The sequence below is a fragment of the Apodemus sylvaticus genome, chromosome 15, assembly GCF_947179515.1.
Source record: "Apodemus sylvaticus chromosome 15, mApoSyl1.1, whole genome shotgun sequence".
Lineage (NCBI taxonomy): Eukaryota > Metazoa > Chordata > Mammalia > Rodentia > Muridae > Apodemus > Apodemus sylvaticus.
The window spans coordinates 85,805,880-85,827,104 of NC_067486.1; the positions used below are offsets into that span (position 1 = coordinate 85,805,880).

The following is a 21,225-nucleotide window of genomic DNA, read 5'->3' on the forward strand; positions in this document are numbered from 1 at the left end:
AATTTGAAAGCTCATTCTACATACATAGTAAATTCCAGACTAGATTAGGCTATATAGGAAATACCTAACTCAAAAAAAAAAAAAAAAAGTTAAAAGAAGTGCATGACTTCATTAAATTTTGCAATTATTCTGAAAGTATGGTGCAATGAATAAAGGATTTTGTAAAGGTCCTATTGAGTTCAAGAGGTTTTATTTTGAAAGAAAACACTTCCGTCTTGCACTCTCATCCAACTTTGGATAAAAATGACTACCAAATCTGGTGGTCATTTTCCAACACCTGTTTTAAAGCATCTTCCTCAGATGCTAGGAAAAGAGCAGTACACACATCTACCGATTCCATAGGCTTCGCGGGACGTTGGTTACAAGCTCGGAGAGAAACGCTGAGCCCCCCGTCTGAGGGCAGGTAAACTGAGGACCTTACCCACCCTGCCCTGCGGAGCTAGTGCTCAGCACGCACTCCTGCCCCAGGCTACGGATCAGCTGGTAACTGGCCCCGGCAGCACTGCAGCGGTCTGCAGCGGACACGAACTCCTGCAGCTGCAGTAGCCAGCACCGCACACCGATTCCCGCGTCCGCCATGACGCCGGCACCGCTTCGCGCATGCGCGTCTCCTCCCCTGAGGACCAGGGGGAACTGGTCCCTTATACTCTCGCGGGAGGGGGCGAAGCCGCGCACCCGCCGACTGGTTTGTAGCGCTTAAGTTGTGCACATCGGAACACAAAGGGACAGAACCAGTCTAACCGAGCGAGAAACCACAGATTGGTGCTTGTACTCGGGACAGCTCTGACGTAAACACGCCACAAGCATAAGGGAAGTTGTTCCTGCAGCCAGTTTCCCGCCAAAGCGCAATTCCGCTTGCAGGCTGGCCCATCCGAGGAGAGGGGCGAACAATGTGAATCGCGGCTGTTGTACCTAGATAGCCGTCAAGAACTCCCCCGCCGGCTTACAGTGGCACCTTCCGGAGGTGGAGCTACAGGCCCTTGCCTCTGTGATTGGCCGGAAGCCTACATCTGCGCCTGGAGCGCAGTGGCGCTTTCCGGAGGCGGAGCTACGTGCACCTGCCTCTGATTGGCCAGGTGCCGCTGGGCGCTGTGACGACAGAGCTGCTGGCGGGAATCGCTTCAACTTGCGGTCCCTGAAGCGTTCCCCACTCTGGGTGGGCGCAGAGTTCCGACTCACCCTCGTGTGAGCGTTTGCAGGTAACGCGAATCCGAGGTACGAGAGGTCCTGGAGCGGGTCAACTGAGAGCCAGATTTCTCTTGTCGCGCAGCTACCACAACACCATGTCGTCCCCAGCATCCACCCCGAGCCGCCGCAGCAGCCGACGCGGACGAGTCACCCCAACCCAGTCCCGTGAGTTCCCTCCCTCATCTGTCCCCCTTTCCGCCTCGGGTCTCCCCGCAGCAGTGTGGAACGTCCTCAGTTCTTCGAGCCTGGTGTGTGGTTGACAGGCCTTGGGTGTTAGTAGCTTCCGGTCACCCATATACAAATGACTGGGCGCTCACCTCCAGGCTGTCTGGCGTGGTCAGTTCAGCTGGGTAAAAATGCCCACACCTTTCCCTCTGTTCCAGTTCGGGTTTCTTGGGGGGAAGGTTTTTTCCTGGGAGACTAAGCGTGAGCGCTGAAGCCTTTTTTTTGTTTTGTATGACGGAAGTTCGAAGTGAGGAAAGCAGGTCATCTCCCAATCGGAGGCGTAAAGGCGAAGATTCTTCCACCGGAGAGCTGCTGCCAATGCCCACCTCCCCGGGTGCGGACCTGCAAAGCCCACCTGCACAGAACACCTTGTTTTCCAGCCCTCCTCAGATGCATTCTTCGGGTGAGTCAGCTGTCAGTTTTGTTGTTTTAACAGCTGCTGTGATGCCTCAGCATTCTTCTGTGTACGCTGATAGTCTTCACTGAAACACCTGGAGAGTGAAGCAGAGTTGGTAAATGTTGGACCTAGTGAGCAGAGAAAGCATATTTTATAGTAGAACTCCATTTTGGCTATGAAAGGTTGCAATAAGTATGCTGTTTACATTGGCAAACAGCGTTCTGAAATTGGGATTTGATGTGCTATGCGGATTTTATGGTAAAGCAAAATATGTTGTTTTTATAGCTATTCCTTTGGACTTTGATGTTAGTTCACCGTTGACATACGGCACTCCCAGCTCTCGAGTGGAAGGAACCCCAAGAAGTGGGGTGAGAGGAACACCCGTGAGGCAGAGGCCGGACCTGGGCTCAGCACGAAAGGGTTTGCAGGTGGATCTGCAGTCTGATGGTGTGAGTACAAAGCAGATATCTGATGGTTCATCGTGAGTGCAAAGTAGGCCATTCATTCCATTAACATGTTTTTATCCTGTCTTCTCTATAGGCAGCAGCAGAAGACACAGTAGCAAGTGAACAGTCTCTAGGCCAAAAACTTGTGATTTGGGGGACAGATGTGAATGTGGCAGCATGCAAAGAAAATTTTCAGGTAAGCTTATATATATTAAAACTAAGTCCACAGAGTGGAAGAAAGTATAACCTATATGTAAATAGCCATAATGCATAACAGCAGGTTGTTAGTGGTTTAGAATTTATTACTCAAAGGGAATTTATGCCATGCACAACATGGTGATATACTTTTTTGTTAGTTCTTGTTATTTCAAGATGGTTTCTCTTTATTTATTGACTGTCCTGGACCTGGATCTGTTAACCAGGCTGTTCTGGAACTCACACATACCTATGCCTTCTGAGTGCTGGGATTAAAGGTGCTTGCCACCACTACCAGCTAGGTGGTAAACCCGTATTCTCTTAAATACTGGGGCAGAGGGTTACTGCAAGTTCAAGGCTAGCCTGTGCTTTTTAGTGAGATCCCTGTCTCAAATCCAAAAAAGAAAAATTATTTTTGTGTACAGATAGTTATATATTCAAAAAATTGTTTTTCACACATTTATTGCTGGGGGCAGGGGGACATGCCATTCACCGCTTTTATGTGGAGGTTTGAGGCCAGTTTGTTGGTGCTGGTTCTTTCTACCCTGAGGGTTCTGGAGACCAAACTCCAGAGGTTGGGCTTCCGCTCAAGCATCCTTAATTACCATCTTGCTGGTCTCAGTGTTTGGCATTTTAATAATAGTTACATATTCCTAAGTTCATTAACGCTTAATATTTTTTCTCTACATCAAGAGATTCCTTCAGTGTTTTACTGATCCTCTGGCCAAAGAAGAAGAAAATGTTGGCATAGATATTACTCAACCTTTGTACATGCAACAACTTGGAGAGGTAATCAAATATGATTTACATGTGAAAGTTTTGTATTTTGAGATAATATAGTTAGTAAAATATGACTTGTAAATATATCTTACAGATTAATATTACGGGCGAGCCATTTTTAAATGTTAACTGTGAACACATAAAATCATTTGGCAAAAATTTGTATAGACAGCTCATCTCCTACCCACAGGTAAGAATTTGACCTTGAGTTTCCTAATTATAGTAAATGTTCCTAGCAAGCGGAATTACATTTAGGTAAAAAGGATGCTTACAAAGGTTGACTATTTCTTAAAGAAAAGTTTTACTACAATTAAAATGAGTATATTTTTATATTCACTAATTAGTAATGTTTCTTTAAAATAATGGGTCTTACTAGTGGTTTCTTGGATCTCCTGAAATAAATTATCTTTTTTGGGTGGGGGAATGGGGTGTTAATTGGAAACTGGTGAGGCAGGGTAGTGTTCAAGAGTAGTTTTAAAGTTGAAGAGAGCCTTGAAATCCTGATTATGTGGAGCCCAGAAGAGGGTCTCTTCTGACCCCTGGAGCTGGGGTTAAAGGGGCTTACAAGCCACCTGGTAAAAGTGCTGAGACCTGAATCCTGTTATCTAGCAGAGCAGCAAGTGCTCTCCTGAGTCATCTCTTCATCCACTTTATCTTTTTCTTTGTTCTTGCAGGAAGTTATCCCAACCTTTGACATGGCTGTCAATGAGATCTTCTTTGACCGTTACCCTGACTCCATCTTAGAACATCAGATTCAAGTCAGACCTTTTAATGCGATGAAGACAAAGAGTATGAGAAACTTGAATCCAGAAGGTAATATATTTAGTAGTAGAAAAATGCCTTATGTAGAAAGAGATCTCAAGGATTATGTAGCATTAAATTATAAGGTGAAAAGATTTATTCTGTATACTTTTATGAACTTGATATGCAATTTTTTTAACTTAACTGGAATACCTGATAGAAAGGACTTAACAATTCGTTACTGTATAATTAATTTACCCAAATATAATAAGTATGCACGTTTTTAGTCACTGAAGAAAACTACTGAAGGCCTGAGAAGTGGCTCCGCTATAAAGCAGTTGCTGAGCTCCTCCTTAAACGTAAGAAAGAATTCTAGCTGGGGGAGGGGTAGATAAAACATGAGCAGAAGATAAGTATCTGTATTTGCCTTAGGGAATAGACAAAGTCCTGGACCTATAGAAATTGTAAAGGATAAGAGTGAGAAATTAATGTGGTAGAATTTCTTTTAGATGAGAGAAAGCAGGGATGAAAGTAGAAAATGCTGTTTGCCTCTGTAGCTGGCTGAAGCAGGGATTTGTGAGACAGTGTTTAGAACCAAAAAGCCTAATTCCAGAAAGCTTAGAATCCCAACGAAGAATTGAAGTTTTATTTCAAATTAAATAGGAAAGTTTTAGAAAAGAAAGATTTTCTGCTCATGTAATTCAGTGAAGCATGTGACGTGTGAATTCATTTAGATTCTGATGGTGGCTCAACTCTCAGACATCAGGATCCTAACTTGGACATTTTATGGTGCTGTAAGCAGGTCAGAATTACGTGTTTTCATGTGTGAAGGTTGTAGTGTAAATTAGTGGTAGATCACTCATCTATGTATGTACCTTTAAAAAAAAGGTGAGGGAGATGGCTCATGGGAAAAAATCATAATTTTACAAAAAGTACTTTTAGAAGGCAAGAATTGCTGGATGGTTTCAGAAGTTGGCAAACTGCATATAGATTTTAAGGGGGGAAAAGGGTTAGCTAAGAGTGGCAAAAAGTAGGTAGAGGAAATGTATGAAATATATTTAAAAGCTTTGTGAGTCACCACTGTGTTCTGGTGCGACGGACGCCTTTGAGGCCAGCGAAGGTGTTAAGGAAGGAAATAGAGGAGAGGCATAAGCAAGAGCAGACAAAGAAAGTAAGAGTATAAAAGAAGCTTGTTGTATAGATACTGTTACTGCTGAGAAGCAAAGCGCTTTTTTCTTGTAGGCACTAACTACAAAAGTAGATGGTGTATTTATGATGTCCTCAACTATGTCCATGCTCCATTTTGTAGGTGTCAGAGAGAGGCTCCGAGTATCCCCAGGGTCATACATGCTTTGTCCGTGTTGCCCAGGTGTAGAGTTTAGGCTGTGCTCGTGTGTAAGGACATACATGCTGTACAGGCCAGAGGAGATGTGGGATATCGTTTCTAGAGGCTTTCCCTCAGCAAGTAGACTAGACTACCTGGCTGGCCAGCACGCCCTAAAGTCTTTCTGGTTTTCGCCTCCTTGGTGCTGAAATTATAGGCAGACCCTCCCCATACCACAAGCATTTTCAGCTCAAGTTTTAACCTGAGATTTCAGGTCTTCAGGTGGTTTTGTGAGTAAGATGAAAGACTGGGAGACAGTTTACCTACACATCAAATTTCTTACCTGTTGACATCGTCTAAACAGCGCACTTGAGGAACAAGGAGCCAGACGTGGGCCGGCAGTGAGCCAACAAGATGGCTCAGTGGGTGAAGATGCTAAGCCTACTACACAAGTTAGATCCATAGCGTCCACACAGTAGGAGTATTCTTACATAAACTGTCTTCAGATCTCCACTCTCTCTGTGGCATGCATGTGTTCATATACGAGGGAGAGGGAGGGGGAGAAAGGACAAGAGAAATGGTAAAAGTAAAAGGTTCAGAAGTTTACAGGTGCTGAGAGGAAAGCAAGCTGGACATGGGCAGAACATCCTGTGTGAGTTCTGAGGATACTACCCAGCTGTTAGTGGTGACGGTGCATGCTGGGTCTCTGTTGGTCATTTATACTTCTGCTTAAGTTAGATTCTGCTTTAGTGGCAGACCCAGGGGCCTGGGTGCTGAGGGAAATGGCTGATGGTCAAGCCAAGCTTTCTCTCTTTACAGACATTGATCAGCTCATCACCATCTGTGGCATGGTCATCAGAACATCACAGCTGATTCCTGAGATGCAGGAGGCCTTTTTCCAATGCCAAGTCTGTGCCCACACCACCCGGGTAGAGATGGACCGAGGCCGAATTGCTGAGCCCAGCACTTGTGTACACTGCCACACTACCCACAGCATGGCACTGATCCACAACCGTTCGCTCTTCTCTGACAAGCAAATGGTATGTGACCACTCTGCTCCCACCCAGGATGAGGTTCCCCAACACACGCTGCTACCTATGTTCTGCCTCTCTCTAAGTCCTCAGCAAAATTTAATTTTTCAGTTTACCTTCAGCCTTCCTCATTGGAATTCTGCTCTTGTCATTTGTGTTGGTTTTGTTAATGACTTGAATTTAGAGCACAGTGAGCCAGGCCATGGTGGCACACGCCTTTAATCCCAGCACTTGGGAGGCAGAGACAGGCGGATTTCTGAGTTCGAGGCCAGCCTGGTTTACAGAGTGAGTTCCAGGACAGCCAGGGCTACACAGAGAAACCCTTTTTTGAAAAACCAAGAAAAAAAAATAGAGCCCAGTGAGGCTTCAGTGTTGTTATGCCATATCGCAGACATTGCATAGGCTGTATACATTGTATAGGCTGTATACAAAGGCCTATAATTGTTTTCCATGGTACTTTTTTTGTTTCTCAAGTTTTTCTCTTCTTCAGATCAAACTTCAAGAGTCTCCTGAAGACATGCCTGCGGGACAGACGCCTCACACTGTTGTCCTTTTTGCCCACAATGATCTTGTAGACAAGGTTCAGCCAGGGGACAGAGTAAATGTCACAGGTAAGAATGTAGGTTTGTAACCAAAAGACAAAAGTTATGCTATCTATGGTTTATTACTGCTTAACCTTTTAAGTTCCCAGATGCAGGTTTTAGAACTCAGGGTCCTGGTGAGCCCTTGCTATGTCTCAGAACTTCGCACGTGTCTCAGATTGGTAATGTTGATGTTATGAGAGCAGCTTTAGGAGGGAGCATTTAGTAACTCAGGGACAGAATGCCAACTTGGGATTCATAAATGCTTTTTCTACTATTTCCTATGTGTGCAATTAAGGATTAACAGTACTTCCAGAGTAGAGCAGGACAGAACACTTTGTACATAGGGCAAAGCTATTGCTGACTTTTTGATTGTTACAGTTCATTGCTACATTGATTTGTGTTTCTAAATGCTGTCTCTTCAGGAAAAATGTGCCCTGTCTTCAATGCCATTTGCATGTGGCAGACTTACCACAGTTTGGAGGAATGTGGGCACTTGGTCAAGGGTGATGGGATAAGTAACAGCATTGAATCCAAGGATCCCTGGCTCCTGAGTCTAGGGCTCGCTGCCCCAGCTACTCAGTGAGTCAGGATTTCTTCCCCCAGATAAGAGAGCCATAGAGTCCAGTCCCGCCCCCACCCCTTGCCCTCTCATCAGTGCTAGGCAAACTGGACTGTTCCAGATGTCTTTAATAATCTAGTCCACACAACTCTGGGTGAAGTGTAATCTGGTTTGCATTTTTTAAACGTTACATAAGTGCTGGTGTTTCCCATATTGGGACCTGAAGATTGAATTCAGATCATCAGGCTTGGTGGCAAGTACCTGCTGAAGTACCCCACTAGTGTTCTGTTTTTAATGAGATTTACATTGTCTTGTTAAAGGATCATGATCTGTGCTATAAAGATGAGAAGATCAGCCTTAGTTCTCAATGTTCAGGGGACAAGGGCACTTGCTGTGCAGTTCTGATAACCTGAGTTCCTTCCCTGAGTCCTCCATGATGGAAGGAGAGAACCAGTTCCCGAAAGGTGCCCGCTGACCTCCACACACACGCCCCAGCACGTGAGTGTGCACAGGCATCTTACACACTAATACAAATGAAAGCTTTTACTATTGGGAAGTTCAAGGCTAGTTTGAAACCTAAAGAAGAAGAGCATCAGATATACCAGTTTAACAAAACCTTTCTTAGACATTGTATACATTTAGAGTGGTTAATGTATTATTTCCCACTTAATTTCTCTAAATTACCTTCTTTGGGGTGATGGTGGCATGCAGTGCCAGGGATCAAGCCCAGGGCTTTGCACATACTAAGCAAATGTTCTTCTGTGAACTGTATCTCTAGCCCTCAGTTAGGTTCATGAGAAGATAGCAGAAAATATCCTTTTCCAAGTATTAGCCTTAAATTGTCATTTTTTTTCTTCACCTCTAAGTCAATAGACTGTCTTGCTATTCATGAAATTATTTTTAAAAGATTTAAGCTTTTAGGATTTTCACTTCCAAGTTTTTGTTTGGTGCAGGCTTTAGCATTTTGTTCACTAAATTCTTTTTACTTTTAGCTCAGGGAAATGACATTACTGTATTAAATACTGTCACGATGGAGCTCTTTTTTTTTTTTCATTTTGTACCTACAATTGTGTACTAAGTAGTTATGCAGATAGTTCCCTAAGCTCATACAACACAGATGGTTACAAATATGATTTTGAGTCTGTTCTTAAAATTCTGTGTTTCTTCCCCCCTTGGACATTTCTTCTGTGTCTTGACTTTCTTAATGGAGGTCTTAGCCTGGAAGACTAAGAGGTAGTGGGTGCTCAAGTGAGACGGAGCCCCCAGGACTACACATTGCTTTTGCTGACCACTGAGCTTACAGAGGAGAAGTAGAAAGGTAAAGTTGTATCTCCTGCATATGTTCTTAGGCATATATCGAGCAGTACCTATTAGAGTTAATCCAAGAGTGAGCAACGTGAAGTCTGTCTATAAAACCCACATTGATGTCATTCATTATCGGAAAACGGATGCAAAACGACTGCATGGCCTTGATGAAGAAGCAGAACAGAAACTTTTTTCAGAGAAACGTGTGAAATTGCTTAAGGAACTTTCCAGGAAACCAGATATTTATGAGCGGCTTGCTTCAGCCTTGGCTCCCAGCATTTATGAACATGAAGATATAAAAAAGGTAACAATGGAGTTTTTAGCTTGGTATTGAGATTCAGTTATTTAGAATCAAGTAACTAAAGATCCATTTGCCACCGTTAATGTCTTCCACAGGGAGGAACTGTTTGTTCTGTAACATAGCAAGGCACTGACCCCTCCCTGCCTTGTTTGATAGTTTTGTTGTCTATACACTTACCTGTGCTGTGCATATTCATGTTTTGAGTATGAATATTTTGTTGTTTATAGACTATCCCTGCTGTTCATATTCATGTTCCTAAACCTAGAAGGTTATGTGGGGTCAGAATAGGGATTCATGCTGGTCAAGTTTTAGGATAATGTCTACTTAGGTTTATATTGGTTAGGAATATGTAGAATGGCCTGAGCACTCTTAGATGATTTTGGTAATACTTTGAACTTATAAAATAGAAAAGAACCTCTAGAACATAAACTAAGCATAGAAAGTACAACAAATGAATGTTTGGATGTATTTATTTGTTTTTTAGGGAATCTTACTTCAGCTCTTTGGTGGAACGAGGAAGGATTTCAGTCACACTGGAAGGGGTAAATTCCGTGCTGAGATCAACATCCTTCTGTGTGGTGACCCTGGCACCAGCAAGTCCCAGCTACTGCAGTATGTGTACAACCTGGTCCCCAGAGGCCAGTACACGTCTGGAAAAGGCTCCAGTGCAGTTGGCCTCACAGCCTATGTGATGAAAGACCCTGAGACCAGGCAGCTTGTCCTTCAGACAGGTGCCCTTGTCCTGAGTGACAACGGTATATGTTGCATTGATGAATTTGACAAAATGAGTGAAAGCACGAGGTCTGTGCTGCATGAGGTCATGGAACAGCAGACTCTGTCCATTGCAAAGGTGAGTACTGGTGTCACTGTGACTGCAGGCTCACAACAGTTTGCAGTTACAGATCTGTTTTGAAATTTCTTACATTAGTTGCTTTTACTCACTAATATATAGTACCTACAAGCTTGAGTTGGTGTTACTACCAGTTTGGTTTCTGATTTGAAAAATGTGGCTGGAGAGATGGCTCAGTGGTTGAGAGCAGTAGCTGTTTGGCCAGAAAACCTGAATTTGATTCCTAGCATTCACATGTGGCTCACAACCATCTGTCTTCTGTAGGTGCAGTTCCAAAGGAGCCCTCTTTTAAATTCCAAGATTACCAAACACACATGTAATGCACAAACATGCATTCAGGCAAAGCACCCAGTACATAAAATATAATTTAAACTAAAAATGTGATTGCAGAATAAATATGCCTAAGCTCAGTCCTAGACATGAATCTGAGTACAGGGTACCATCTTTGTGTAGAACCGGCAGAGCAAATGGGGGTTAGTCAGAGGTCAGATGAAGATGGTTTTCCTCTTATGGGAGTCAGGAAAAGGCTTCTAACTCCACTCCTTTGATATAGGCTGGGATCATCTGTCAGCTCAATGCACGCACCTCTATCCTGGCAGCTGCAAATCCTATTGAGTCTCAGTGGAATCCTAAAAAAACAACCATTGAAAATATCCAACTACCGCACACATTGTTGTCAAGGTACTAAAACATTTCTGTATGATAAATGCTTCTGTTTGCTTATTCATAGAATTGACAGCTGGAGATTGAAAAGCAGTTGACCACTGCTAACAGTTTCTTCACTGATATTAAACATTGACTCAGATTTGGTTTGTCAGACCTCTTGGCGAGATTTATGTGTCCTAATTATTTGACTAAATTTGCTTTGTTTCTTGTGGTGCTAGAGATTTAATGAAAAACCTCCTGTGTTGTTAGGCAAGTGCTCTATCACTGAAGTATCCTCCTTATGTCCTCCAAACAGTTGAAGTTGTTTTCATCCAAATACAATATCCAACTGGTCCTGGATTACAGTAACATTTCTCAGAAGAGAGTTTTAACTTTTTACTTTGCTCTTACCTAGGCTGGACTAAGGATTGGTCTGTTGTGGGAAATATTAAAAACCATGGAGACACGGCAGCTTTCTGTGGCATGTGGGCAGTGCCGTTGATGAGTGGCTTTAACACCATTAAGTCCTGTATGTAAGTATGTTGGTGTCTCAGGAAAACAGTATTTTTCTCTTGTCAGGTTTGATCTCATTTTCCTCATGCTAGACCCTCAGGATGAGGCATATGACCGGCGTCTAGCTCATCACCTGGTTTCATTGTACTACCAAAGTGAGGAGCAAGTGGAGGAAGAGTTCCTGGACATGGCAGTGCTGAAAGACTACATTGCATATGCACATAGTACCATCATGCCCCGGCTGAGTGAGGAGGCCAGCCAGGCTCTCATTGAGGTAACCAGGCATATGAAACATACATTTGTAACTCTGTTTCTCTTAACCTCACTTTGCTTGTTTTTTTTTTTTTTTTTTTTTTTAAAGATTTATTTATTATTATATGTAAGTACACTACAGCTGTCTTCAGACACTCCAGAAGAGGGCGTCCAATCTTGTTACGGATGGTTGTGAGCCACCATGTGGTTTCTGGGATTTGAACTCAGCACCTTCGGAAGACCAGTCAGTGCTCTTAGCCGCTGAGCCATCTCTCCAGCCCACTTTGCTTGTTTTTATCGAGTAAGAAGTTGTAGAAATTTTTAGTCCCAATCGGGGGTTTCCACCCTGCCTTTGATCATTTGGTTCCTGGATAGAAGACACAACTTTTGGATTTTTGGATTTTGGTTTTTTCAAGACAGGTTTTCTCTGTGTATCCCTGGCTGTTCTGGAACTCACTCTAAACCACGCTGGCCTCGAACTCCGAAGTCCACCTGCTTCTGCATCCCAGAGTGCTGGGATTACAGGCATGCGCCACCACCGCCTAGCTGACACACAACCTTTATATTTACAATAATCCTTAAACAGCACAAGAGCTTGGTAGATACCTAGCCTCTATGCTATTATGTTTATTTCCAAGCCAATAATCCTACTATATAATTTGCCATGTTTCCTCTAGGCTGCTCTTAACTCCAATTAGCCAACCCATGTGACCATTATTTCATGACGTACCTAACTTGGCACCTTCTTCCTCTCTTCACCTTCTTGAGAACCACCCTAGTGATTCTCCCTGTATCCTCCCCGTATCGGAAGCCCAGAACCCTAAGCCCCACCTATGTCTCTTCTGCCAGCTATTGACTGTTGACATCTTTATTTACCAATCAGGAATAACTTGAGGACAGGGTCACATATTGTCACTTGGGTCTAAGTTTAGACTTTGTCCTGCTGGCTCTCTCTGGGGCAACCAGGTCTTGGGGGCTAACCCTTAGCATTATAATACAAAGCAAAAGACCAAACCTCAACATTAAGATGGTTGATATTTAAATTCCCACATATTATAAACTGAGCAGGAATGGGCTAGGGCTTGTTTGGGCTGAGTATTATGTTATGGCATGTCCTTTGATGGGCTTATGCCCTAGCTAGGTTACAAAAGGCTAGGTGAAGGTTACAGATGGTAGTAATTTTTCATTCATATCATGAAATAAATGAAACTATGTAAAATGATTTAATTCTCTTTGAAACATTATTTAGTTAACTTAAATGCCTTGCAAAGTAGATCTTTTGGATGTCATTTGCCAGGTCTTTTCCTACAAGCCCTCTGATTGCTTTCCTCTGCCACTATTTCCTTTGCTTGGTTTGTGTAGTGGGGGTGGTGGGGGTATGTCTGTCTGTCTATGTATGTATGTATGCATGCATGCATGTATAATATGTGTTTGGTGCTGTAGATTATATTCATGGGGGCCAGACATACATTCTTCTGATACCTATCTATATTCACAAGATGCGTACAAGAAATCTTTCTGTCAAACACTTCATATCACCATATATTGATGTAAAAATCCTGTGTTTCTGTGTGGGTGAGTTTCAAGTCTACAGCCTAGATCCAATTTGTAATTACCTACAGCAAGCCTCCACTGCAGGCTGACAGGAACAGAACCCTAACTGTTCAATGTCATCCACAAAGCTTAATGTTCTTGTTGCCAGTGGTTTTACTTGACTTTTTTTTCCTACCTTCAATAGGCTTATGTAAACATGAGGAAGATCGGGAGCAGCCGGGGGATGGTCTCTGCTTACCCTCGACAGCTAGAGTCATTGATTCGCTTAGCAGAAGCCCATGCTAAAGTAAGATTTTCAAACAAAGTTGAAGCAATCGATGTGGAAGAGGCCAAGCGCCTTCACCGAGAAGCTCTGAAGCAGTCTGCAACTGACCCCCGTACCGGCATTGTGGACATATCTATTCTTACCACAGGTTTGTTACTTGCTTTGAACCAGAAACTTAAACTCAAAAGAGATTCTATCTCCTCTGGTGTTGGTGTTTTATATCTATTAAAATCCATTTCAGTGGAGAAGCAGGCAGGCACGTTTGTCCTGCTGTGCAGGAAGCTGAGGCAGGAAGTCCTTTGGGCCCAGGGGTTCCAGGCAAGGTGGGCCGCAGAGTAATGCTCTGAACACAGTATTTGGTCTCCTAATAAGTATGACTATACTTGCTAAACAGTTTGTATAGGCTTTCAGTGGCAAGTAGCTAGTGATAGATTAAATAATTAAAATAACAAAACCTTGTGCTCTTGAATATGCTCTGGCATTAGGCTATTCTACCTTTCTTGGCAATACTACTGAAGGAATATTTATGGGAATCTAACATTTCACTTATTTATGGTAGAAACATTTCCATTGATTTCTTTTTGAAATAGGAATGAGTGCCACTTCTCGTAAAAGGAAAGAAGAATTAGCTGAAGCATTGAGAAAACTTATTTTATCTAAGGGTAAAACACCAGCCTTAAAGTACCAACAGCTGTTTGAAGATATTCGGGGACAATCTGACACAGTAAGTGTTATATATATGTATTATATATGTGTAAGTAATGATTGTAAATAAGATTGCCTCTTCCATAAACACATCATTAAGAAATACATTATTAAAATGTTAGTACACCTGTTTGGAGTTTAGATTTGTTTTAGGCATGAAGTATTTGCATAACCTTTTACAATTAAACATGAATTATTAGTATAAAAAATGTTGGTCAAAGTTAAGGCCTGCTTGTCTTATGTTTATAACACTGTTTTACTTATCCTTGACTGCACTGGCATGGTGAAGGCTGAGCTTAGAAAAGACAACAGACACCTAGTCCTTTAAAGAAATGTTTGCCAGTTTGCCACCCTGATTTACAGGGTAAGACATGCTTTCTAGCAGGGTTGATAAGGTGGGTCGGTAGGAAGAAGATACCTACTACCAAGCCTGATGAGGTGAGTTCTTCCTCTGGGACCTGTGTGATGGAGGTGAGAATTGACTTCGGAAAGTGGTCCTTTGACCTCCACTTACAACCAGACGACAGGCACACAAAGTAAATAAGATATATGTAAGATGTAACTAAGCAAAATGAATTGCCTACAGCCACCAGAAAGACAAGGACGACTCTAAGGGGTAGTTTAACATTAAAGTATGCGTACCTAATAGTAAGGACTTAATCTGTGACATTTTCATTTCCTAGGCAATTACCAAGGACATGTTTGAAGAAGCCCTGCGTGCTTTGGCTGATGATGATTTCCTGACAGTGACTGGGAAGACTGTCCGCCTGCTCTGAGCTGCATGGCCCTTGGACTAGAGTCAGTCACTGTTACTGATGCAAATGGAGTCTGAAAGGCAGTTAGTATTCCAATATATAAACATCTTCAATCCTGGAGTGTATTTGCTAGTAAATGTATGTTTTCACCTTTTTTTTTTTAATATTTTAAAATTATCAGCATATACAGAAGATGTAATATTCTCGATATGCCATATTTTTTAAGCACCTTGCTTCTTAACCTGTCTGTACAGAGAGCCTAGGCCCAGTTTTGGAGGTTTTTTTAATCTGGGGGCTTCGCCTTTGTTGCATTGCAGTGCTGAGGATGTGCTAAGAGTACTGTGCATGCTGTATGCACAAGCTATGTCCTTAGTGTGTGGAAGATTATGTGCTTGGAGGTAACAAATTGGCAGAGATACATCCTTTATTGTGATGTGATGGGCTAAGGATTTTCATAGGACCTGGACTTTCTTTACAGAGACTTTTTCCTATAACTATTATTAGAACAACAAAAAAAAATATGGTTGAAAAAGTTGCCTTCTGTTTTTTTTCCTAATGTGTAATACATTTTTTCTAAATAAATATAGAAAAGTAATACTTGGCTTAAAACTATTTCTCATTTAGAGCAGAACTTTGCTAAGTACTGTATTCTTGAAATCATAATAGTTCTTTATAGGTAATTAAAAAAATCAAGGTATAAATTTCGTGGTTTTTTTTTTTTTTTTTTTTTTTTTTAGATCTTTAGACCATTAGTTTCAAAGCTATTGTAGAATTAAATCATTTATGTAAATATTACTACAATAAATCTCTAAACCATTTGAATTATATGAAGTAGACTTGAATGTAACTTGGAATTCGCACAGCTTAGGTTTACAGATCTAAAACTGAACGTTTACATAGCATTCATGTTGGCATGGAAATGATATATTTCAAAGGAAGGAGTAGTTTAGTTGTGACATCACCAAAGGCCATAGCCATTTACCTAATCTAGTTGCTTCACTTATGTGAACTGGTATATGAGTTCCTGTACAGAAGATGGCTTCATGTGTCATCCCTGCAGACATCCTATGAATGTAGATCTTTAACAGAAGACAGCACAAGAAATCTCATGATTTATCTGAAATCCCAAAACAAGAGCTAGAACTCATGGTTCTGGCTGGAACCAAATCTTATCTAGACATGTCTCACTTAAGTTTTATCTTGAGCCAGTTATTTGGGCTTCCAGAATATTATAGAAAAGGTTTACTATGTATGTCACATGACACATACTTTCTAAATGGACAGAGGAGTTGGGAGTATTGACTTTATAGGCTTTTCAGACTTAAAATGTTTCAGGTGGGGGCTGGAGAGATGGCTCAGCGGTTAAGAGCACTGACTCCTCTTCCAGAGGTCCTGAGTTCAAATCCCAGCAACCACATGGTGGCTCACAACCATCCGTAATGAGATCTGACGCCCTCTTCTGGGGTGTCTGAAGACAGCTACAGTGTACTTACATATAATAAAAAATAAAGAAATCTTTGGGCTGGAGCAAGCAGGGCCAGAGAGAGAAGAAAAAGTGTCTGAAGACATCTACAAAGTATTCATATATAATAAATAAATCTTTTAAAAAAAATGTTTCAGGTGTATCTTAGTCACTGTTTCAGGTGTATCTTAGTCACTGTTCTGTGGGTGAAGAGACACCATGACCAAAGCAACTCTTACAAAAGAAAACATAATTCGGGGCTTGCTTACAGTTTCACTTTAGTCCATTATCATGGTGGCTGAAGAAGTAGGTGGGAGCTACACCACGATCCACAGGCAGAGAAATACATGCATGGCCTACTATGGGCATTGGAAACCTCAAAGCCCACAGCTTTCAGTGGCCAGTTCCAACAAGGGCATACCTCATATCATTCCACTTCTCCGTCACTAAGCACTCAAATATGTGGCATTATTCTTTGTCAAACTACCTAGACTTTCACAGGCACCTGAAGGTAACAGGAAAACATGTTCTAAGACCACTATATATGATGTAGTTCTTGAGATTTCTTTTAAATGGAGAGATGACTTGGTGGTGAAGAACATTTACTGCTCTGAGGAACTGAGTTGGTTCCCAGGACCCAGTGGCTGAAACTCCAGCTCCAGGGAATTAAGTGCCCTCTTCTGGCCTCCATAGGTAACTGCTAACACATAATTTAAATTCCTTATTTTAAGAAAGAAAATGGCTATTGCTACCACTAGATAGTTATAAAGTATTCATGAAGTTCAGTTACTGATTTTCAGTCACTAGCATTGTAGAATTGATGTAGGAAATAGACCAATTTTTCCCCAGATTAAAATTTCAGCCTAGCTAGATGATGGCTAGAAGATTGAGAACATATTAATATTTAAAATCAAGTAATGTAGGGGCTGGAGAGATGGCTCAGTGGTTAAGAGCACTGACTGCTCTTGGTTTTTTGTTGTTTTTGGTTTTTTGTTTTTTCAAGACAGTTTCATTGTGTAGTCCTGGCTGGCCTAGCACTCTGTAGACCAGGCTGGCCTCGAATTCAGAGATCCACCTGCCCCTGCCTCCCAGAGTGCTAGGATAACAGGCGTGCGCCACCACCGCCCGGCCTGACTGCTCTTCTAGAGGACCTGAGTTCAATTCCCAGCAACAGTCTGTAATGGGATCCAATGCCCTCTTCTGGTGTATCTGAATATAGCTACGGTGTATTCATATACATAAATAAATCTAAAAAAAAAAAATAATGTATACCCACATTGACTGAATAGGCTCTATGTACTCAATAAATAGTAAACCTTATATACTAGTGTACTGGCTGGTTTTGTGTGTCAACTTGACATAGTCTGGAGTTATCACTGAGCAAGGAGCTTCCGTTGGGGAAGTGCCTCCATGAGATCCAGCTGTGGGGCATTTTCTCAATTAGTGATCAAGGTTGGAGGGCCCCTTGTAGATGGTACCATCCCTGGGCTGGTAGTCTTGGGTTCTATAAGAGAGCAAGCTGAGTAAGCCAGGGGAAGCAAGCCAATAAGAAACATCCCTCCATGGCCTCTGCATCAGCTCCTGCTTCCTGCTTAAATTCCAGTCCTGATTTCCTTTAGTGATGAACAGCAGTGTGGAAGTGTAAGCTCTATAAGCCCTTTCCTCCCCAACTTGTTTCTTGGTCATGATGTTTGTGCAGGAATAGAAACCCTGACTAAGACAACTAGCAATATGTTTCTAAATTTTGTAATTCGTTTGGGGTTTTTTTGGTTGGTTTTGGTTTTTTGTTTTTTGGGGTTTTTGTTTGTTTGTTTGTTTGTTTTTGGTTTTTTGTTTTTTGTTTGTTTGTTTGTTTTTGAGACCAGTTTCTCTGTATAGCCCTGTCTGTCCTGGAACTCACTCTAAACCAGGCTGACCTCGAACTCAGAAATCCACCAACTCAAAAATCCACCTGTCTTTGCCTCCCAAGTGCTGGGACTAAAGGCATGTGCCACCACTGCCTGGCTAAATTTTGTAATTTAATGTAAAGAAATATATAGCTATACATGTATAAATATTCCTAGGTGCTGGAATTACAGATAATCAGCAAACCTAACATTGCATTTCTTAAACAATTCATAACTTCTGTCATAAGATTTACTAAATTCCAAAGTTTTCTTTTCTCTGACTCCTCCAGGTGAAGTTGGAAACTTACATCTAAGTTTTCTGCATTGTGAATTATCTTCCTATTATAGCTATTTTGGGGAAAGATACACTTAAACTATGAAGATATTAAGTTTCTCATTCAATTTCCTGTACCCCTAAATACCAGAACTCGTAAGATTTTCTGTGTCCAATTGGGCAATGTCAAGAAGCTAACTGGCACTGTCGTTTCAAACATTCCCATGGAAGGTTTGAAATAGAAGTAAAATAGAAACTGCTTATAATTAAAATAATACAGGTAGACCTTTGGCTGCCTCTGGGATTCCATGACTAATGCATGACATAATGGGTTGAGGTAAGTTAAAAAGGAAGGGCATCCCTTAGCCAAGATCTTGTTCACATTTCTAACTAGCTGAAAGTTTTAGCACAGCTGAGACCTCACAAAGCATATTGAAAGAGCTTAATTTTAAAAGTTTGCTTAATGTATGAAACCAGTGGGAATTACCTCCTTTAAACATTGTAATTTAGGGACTAAGAGAAATTGCTCAATGCTTAAAAGCACCTTGATTCACAAATATTTGTAATTCCAGTTCCAGGCAATTTGACTCCTGACCCCTGTGGGCATCTGTACATACACACATGTAAACACACCAATGAAGAGAGAGAAAACAGATTAGTAAATTAAAAAACAAAACAAAACATGTCAACAATAAAGTTAAATAAACCACACATGTAGCAATGGCTAGATTTGAAAGTGTCTTCTAGTGGAAGCATTCTGGTCTGGAACATCCCATCCCATTCCTCTCTGCTCATGTGTGATAAAGTTGCACATCACGTCCATAATGCCCCCACCCCCCAGTCAGCCTTTGTATGGATTTTAGCACAACGTATACTCTGATATCCTTTTTTTTCCCTTTGAAGCATTAAGGGAAAATTGCCCTTATTTAACTTAGATTTCTTACCCCTTAAGTATTCATGTTAATACATCTTATACTACATGTGAAATATAACAACATGTGGATTAAGGAGTCAGTCAAAATAGCAAAGGACTTAACAATTTTGGAAATGCTGCTCAATCCTCTCTTTTTCTACTTTATTGATCTGGGCAAAGTCTAAATGCCTGGAAACAAAGGCAGAATTTTCAGTATTCCCCAATGATAACAACTTTCCCACCTTGAGTGAAGTAGCCTATGCAACCTGAGCTAATGACAGGAAAGAGAAGCTCCTACAGTAACAGCCATCCTCTGGACTGTCTCACATCCTCCACAGGCTGGCCCAATCTCATCCACCAGGGGGTGGTGGTAGACATTCTGGAACAGAAGGCAGTTTGATTACTCACTTCTGCAGCACGATTTGCTCTCCTATTTACATGATGTTTCAGGGAGTCACCTACTCCACTGTATATTCTGGTCGTATGGCATCCAAGGGCATCAGTAGATCATCGCTGACTATTATGGAAGCCAATGGCCTGACTAGGTATGAACTCGGGACAGTCACTCAACTGAGGAGTCTGTTTGTGGCACATTTCGTGGAGGAGGGCCTGGAATTGGCCATTTTTCTGGTTGTATCTTTTTCCTCATTTTCTTATGTACAATTTCTACTGTGCTATCCTTAAGTGCCTCCAAGATGAGATTAAGGTTTGTGGTGAGAGCCTGCACACGGTGAAAACCAGCACTCAGGAAAATGGTCAGGAATCCCTGCTCATCCATCTTCGAAAGAAGTCATGCTCCAAGTTCTCTATGCTTAAGTAATACTCAATTTAGCGCTTACTGTATTCTTTAAGTAGTGTTTCTTCCGCAGGATACGCCTGCACACCTGTGCCATCACCTTAACAATGCATCATGCCAGTGTTAAGCTAGCTCTGTAGGAATGGCTGGTCTGTCCTCTCCCCTGGCTCTTGATAACCATATGAGTAGTCAAAGTTAATCTAGGGTTTCCCGGCCTGTAGAGGAACCTCGGATGGTACTACCCTCCCTTTTCACACTGAATACTTCATCTTGATCATCATCTCTCTTTTCTCTATCCTGTCTCCAACTTCGGGTATCACTTTCTGTTACTGTGCGCTGGTCTGGTTTATTTGCTTCAGGTTGACATCTAGAGCCGTTCCGAGACTTTCCTGGCTGTCTGGTCTCACATCATCTTCTAAGTGGAGTGGTACCCATTTGTGTTTATTAGCTCTCTTCCGTTGGCTGCTTGACTGAGCCTTATCCTCGCACATGTTCTCAATAGGACCATCTAGTTTTTTGTTTTGTTTTTTTTCTTATCTAATTTGAGGCTTTTCATTTCCTTGGCTGAAAACACTCTGAGACCCTGTGTTAACCAATTCACCTGGTGTTGGCCAGTTTGCCATATCACTGAAGTCACTAGCCTTTGTTCTGAGTTTTCCCGTTTTTGTAATTTTGGGGGAACAGAGCGCGGCCTCCGGGGAGTCCCACGCCGGTGTCCACGGGGGACAGGTGCTGTGGCAGCTTCTTGGTCCACGGGTTCCCCTTTGGCGGCTGCGGCTTGTCCTCGGAGCCGGCTGCCGCTGGGTCCTCGCGGGCGTCCTCCGGCAGGTCCCGGGCTGCTCGGCGGTGACGATGGCGGCCGGGCCTCCGCGGCGGAGAGACCCCCGGGCGCACGCGTCTTGTGCGCCAGGCGCAGCGCCAGCGTCTCACGGGCACCGCCGCGGGCGGCACGCTGTGTCCCAGCGCAAGCAAAGGCTCTTGCCCACCCCCACCCGGCTGGTGGCCCGCTCCACCCTCTTTTCCTTGCCCTCTGCCTCCCTGGGCGCCGGCTGCTCCGCCCACCGGCTCGCAGCCACCATCGGCGCGTCCCCGTCTCTGGCCTCTGGCGGCGGCGAGCGGATCCTGGGGATGGGGGTTGGGGGGGGGAGTGTGAACCCGGAGTGTGGAGAGGGGAGCGGACGTGGCCGACCCGACCGGCCCCTGGCCCCAGCTGATGGCTGTTCTTGATTGTCAATTTAACTACAATTGCAATTAACTAAAACGCAAAAGCCTGGACACA

At 42.7% G+C, this 21,225-nt stretch overlaps 2 protein-coding genes and 1 pseudogene across 5 annotated transcripts in view; 1 reads left to right on the plus strand and 2 right to left on the minus strand.

Annotated features, from left to right (window-relative positions):
- The window catches only part of Prkdc (protein kinase, DNA-activated, catalytic subunit), a 210,698-nt gene extending 209,915 nt beyond the window's left edge, over nucleotides 1–783 (minus strand). For 2 of the 4 annotated variants that reach the window (XM_052158780.1, XM_052158781.1), the window contains exon 1: nucleotides 426–780. In XM_052158780.1, coding sequence (XP_052014740.1) covers nucleotides 426–579 — 154 coding nt within the window. In that variant the 5' untranslated portion in view covers nucleotides 580–780. Of the gene's footprint in view, nucleotides 1–425 lie in introns of all 4 variants that reach the window. The other 2 variants (XM_052158779.1, XM_052158782.1) reach the window with 2 other exon arrangements.
- A 305-nt stretch (nucleotides 784–1,088) lies between these two features.
- Nucleotides 1,089–15,210, plus strand: Mcm4 (minichromosome maintenance complex component 4). The gene is made up of 16 exons (XM_052158783.1): nucleotides 1,089–1,353; nucleotides 1,655–1,816; nucleotides 2,096–2,259; nucleotides 2,351–2,452; nucleotides 3,145–3,240; nucleotides 3,326–3,421; nucleotides 3,906–4,044; nucleotides 6,116–6,336; nucleotides 6,818–6,938; nucleotides 8,820–9,079; nucleotides 9,561–9,926; nucleotides 10,480–10,607; nucleotides 11,151–11,358; nucleotides 13,075–13,303; nucleotides 13,746–13,879; nucleotides 14,544–15,210. Exons 1-16 carry the CDS (start codon nucleotides 1,284–1,286, stop codon nucleotides 14,634–14,636), a joined length of 2,589 nt encoding a protein of 862 aa, XP_052014743.1. The 5' UTR covers nucleotides 1,089–1,283; the 3' UTR covers nucleotides 14,637–15,210.
- Nucleotides 15,211–19,330: 4,120 nt separating this feature from the next.
- On the minus strand, nucleotides 19,331–20,802 carry LOC127665984 (la-related protein 1B-like; annotated as a pseudogene).
- Nucleotides 20,803–21,225: the final 423 nt, after the last annotated feature.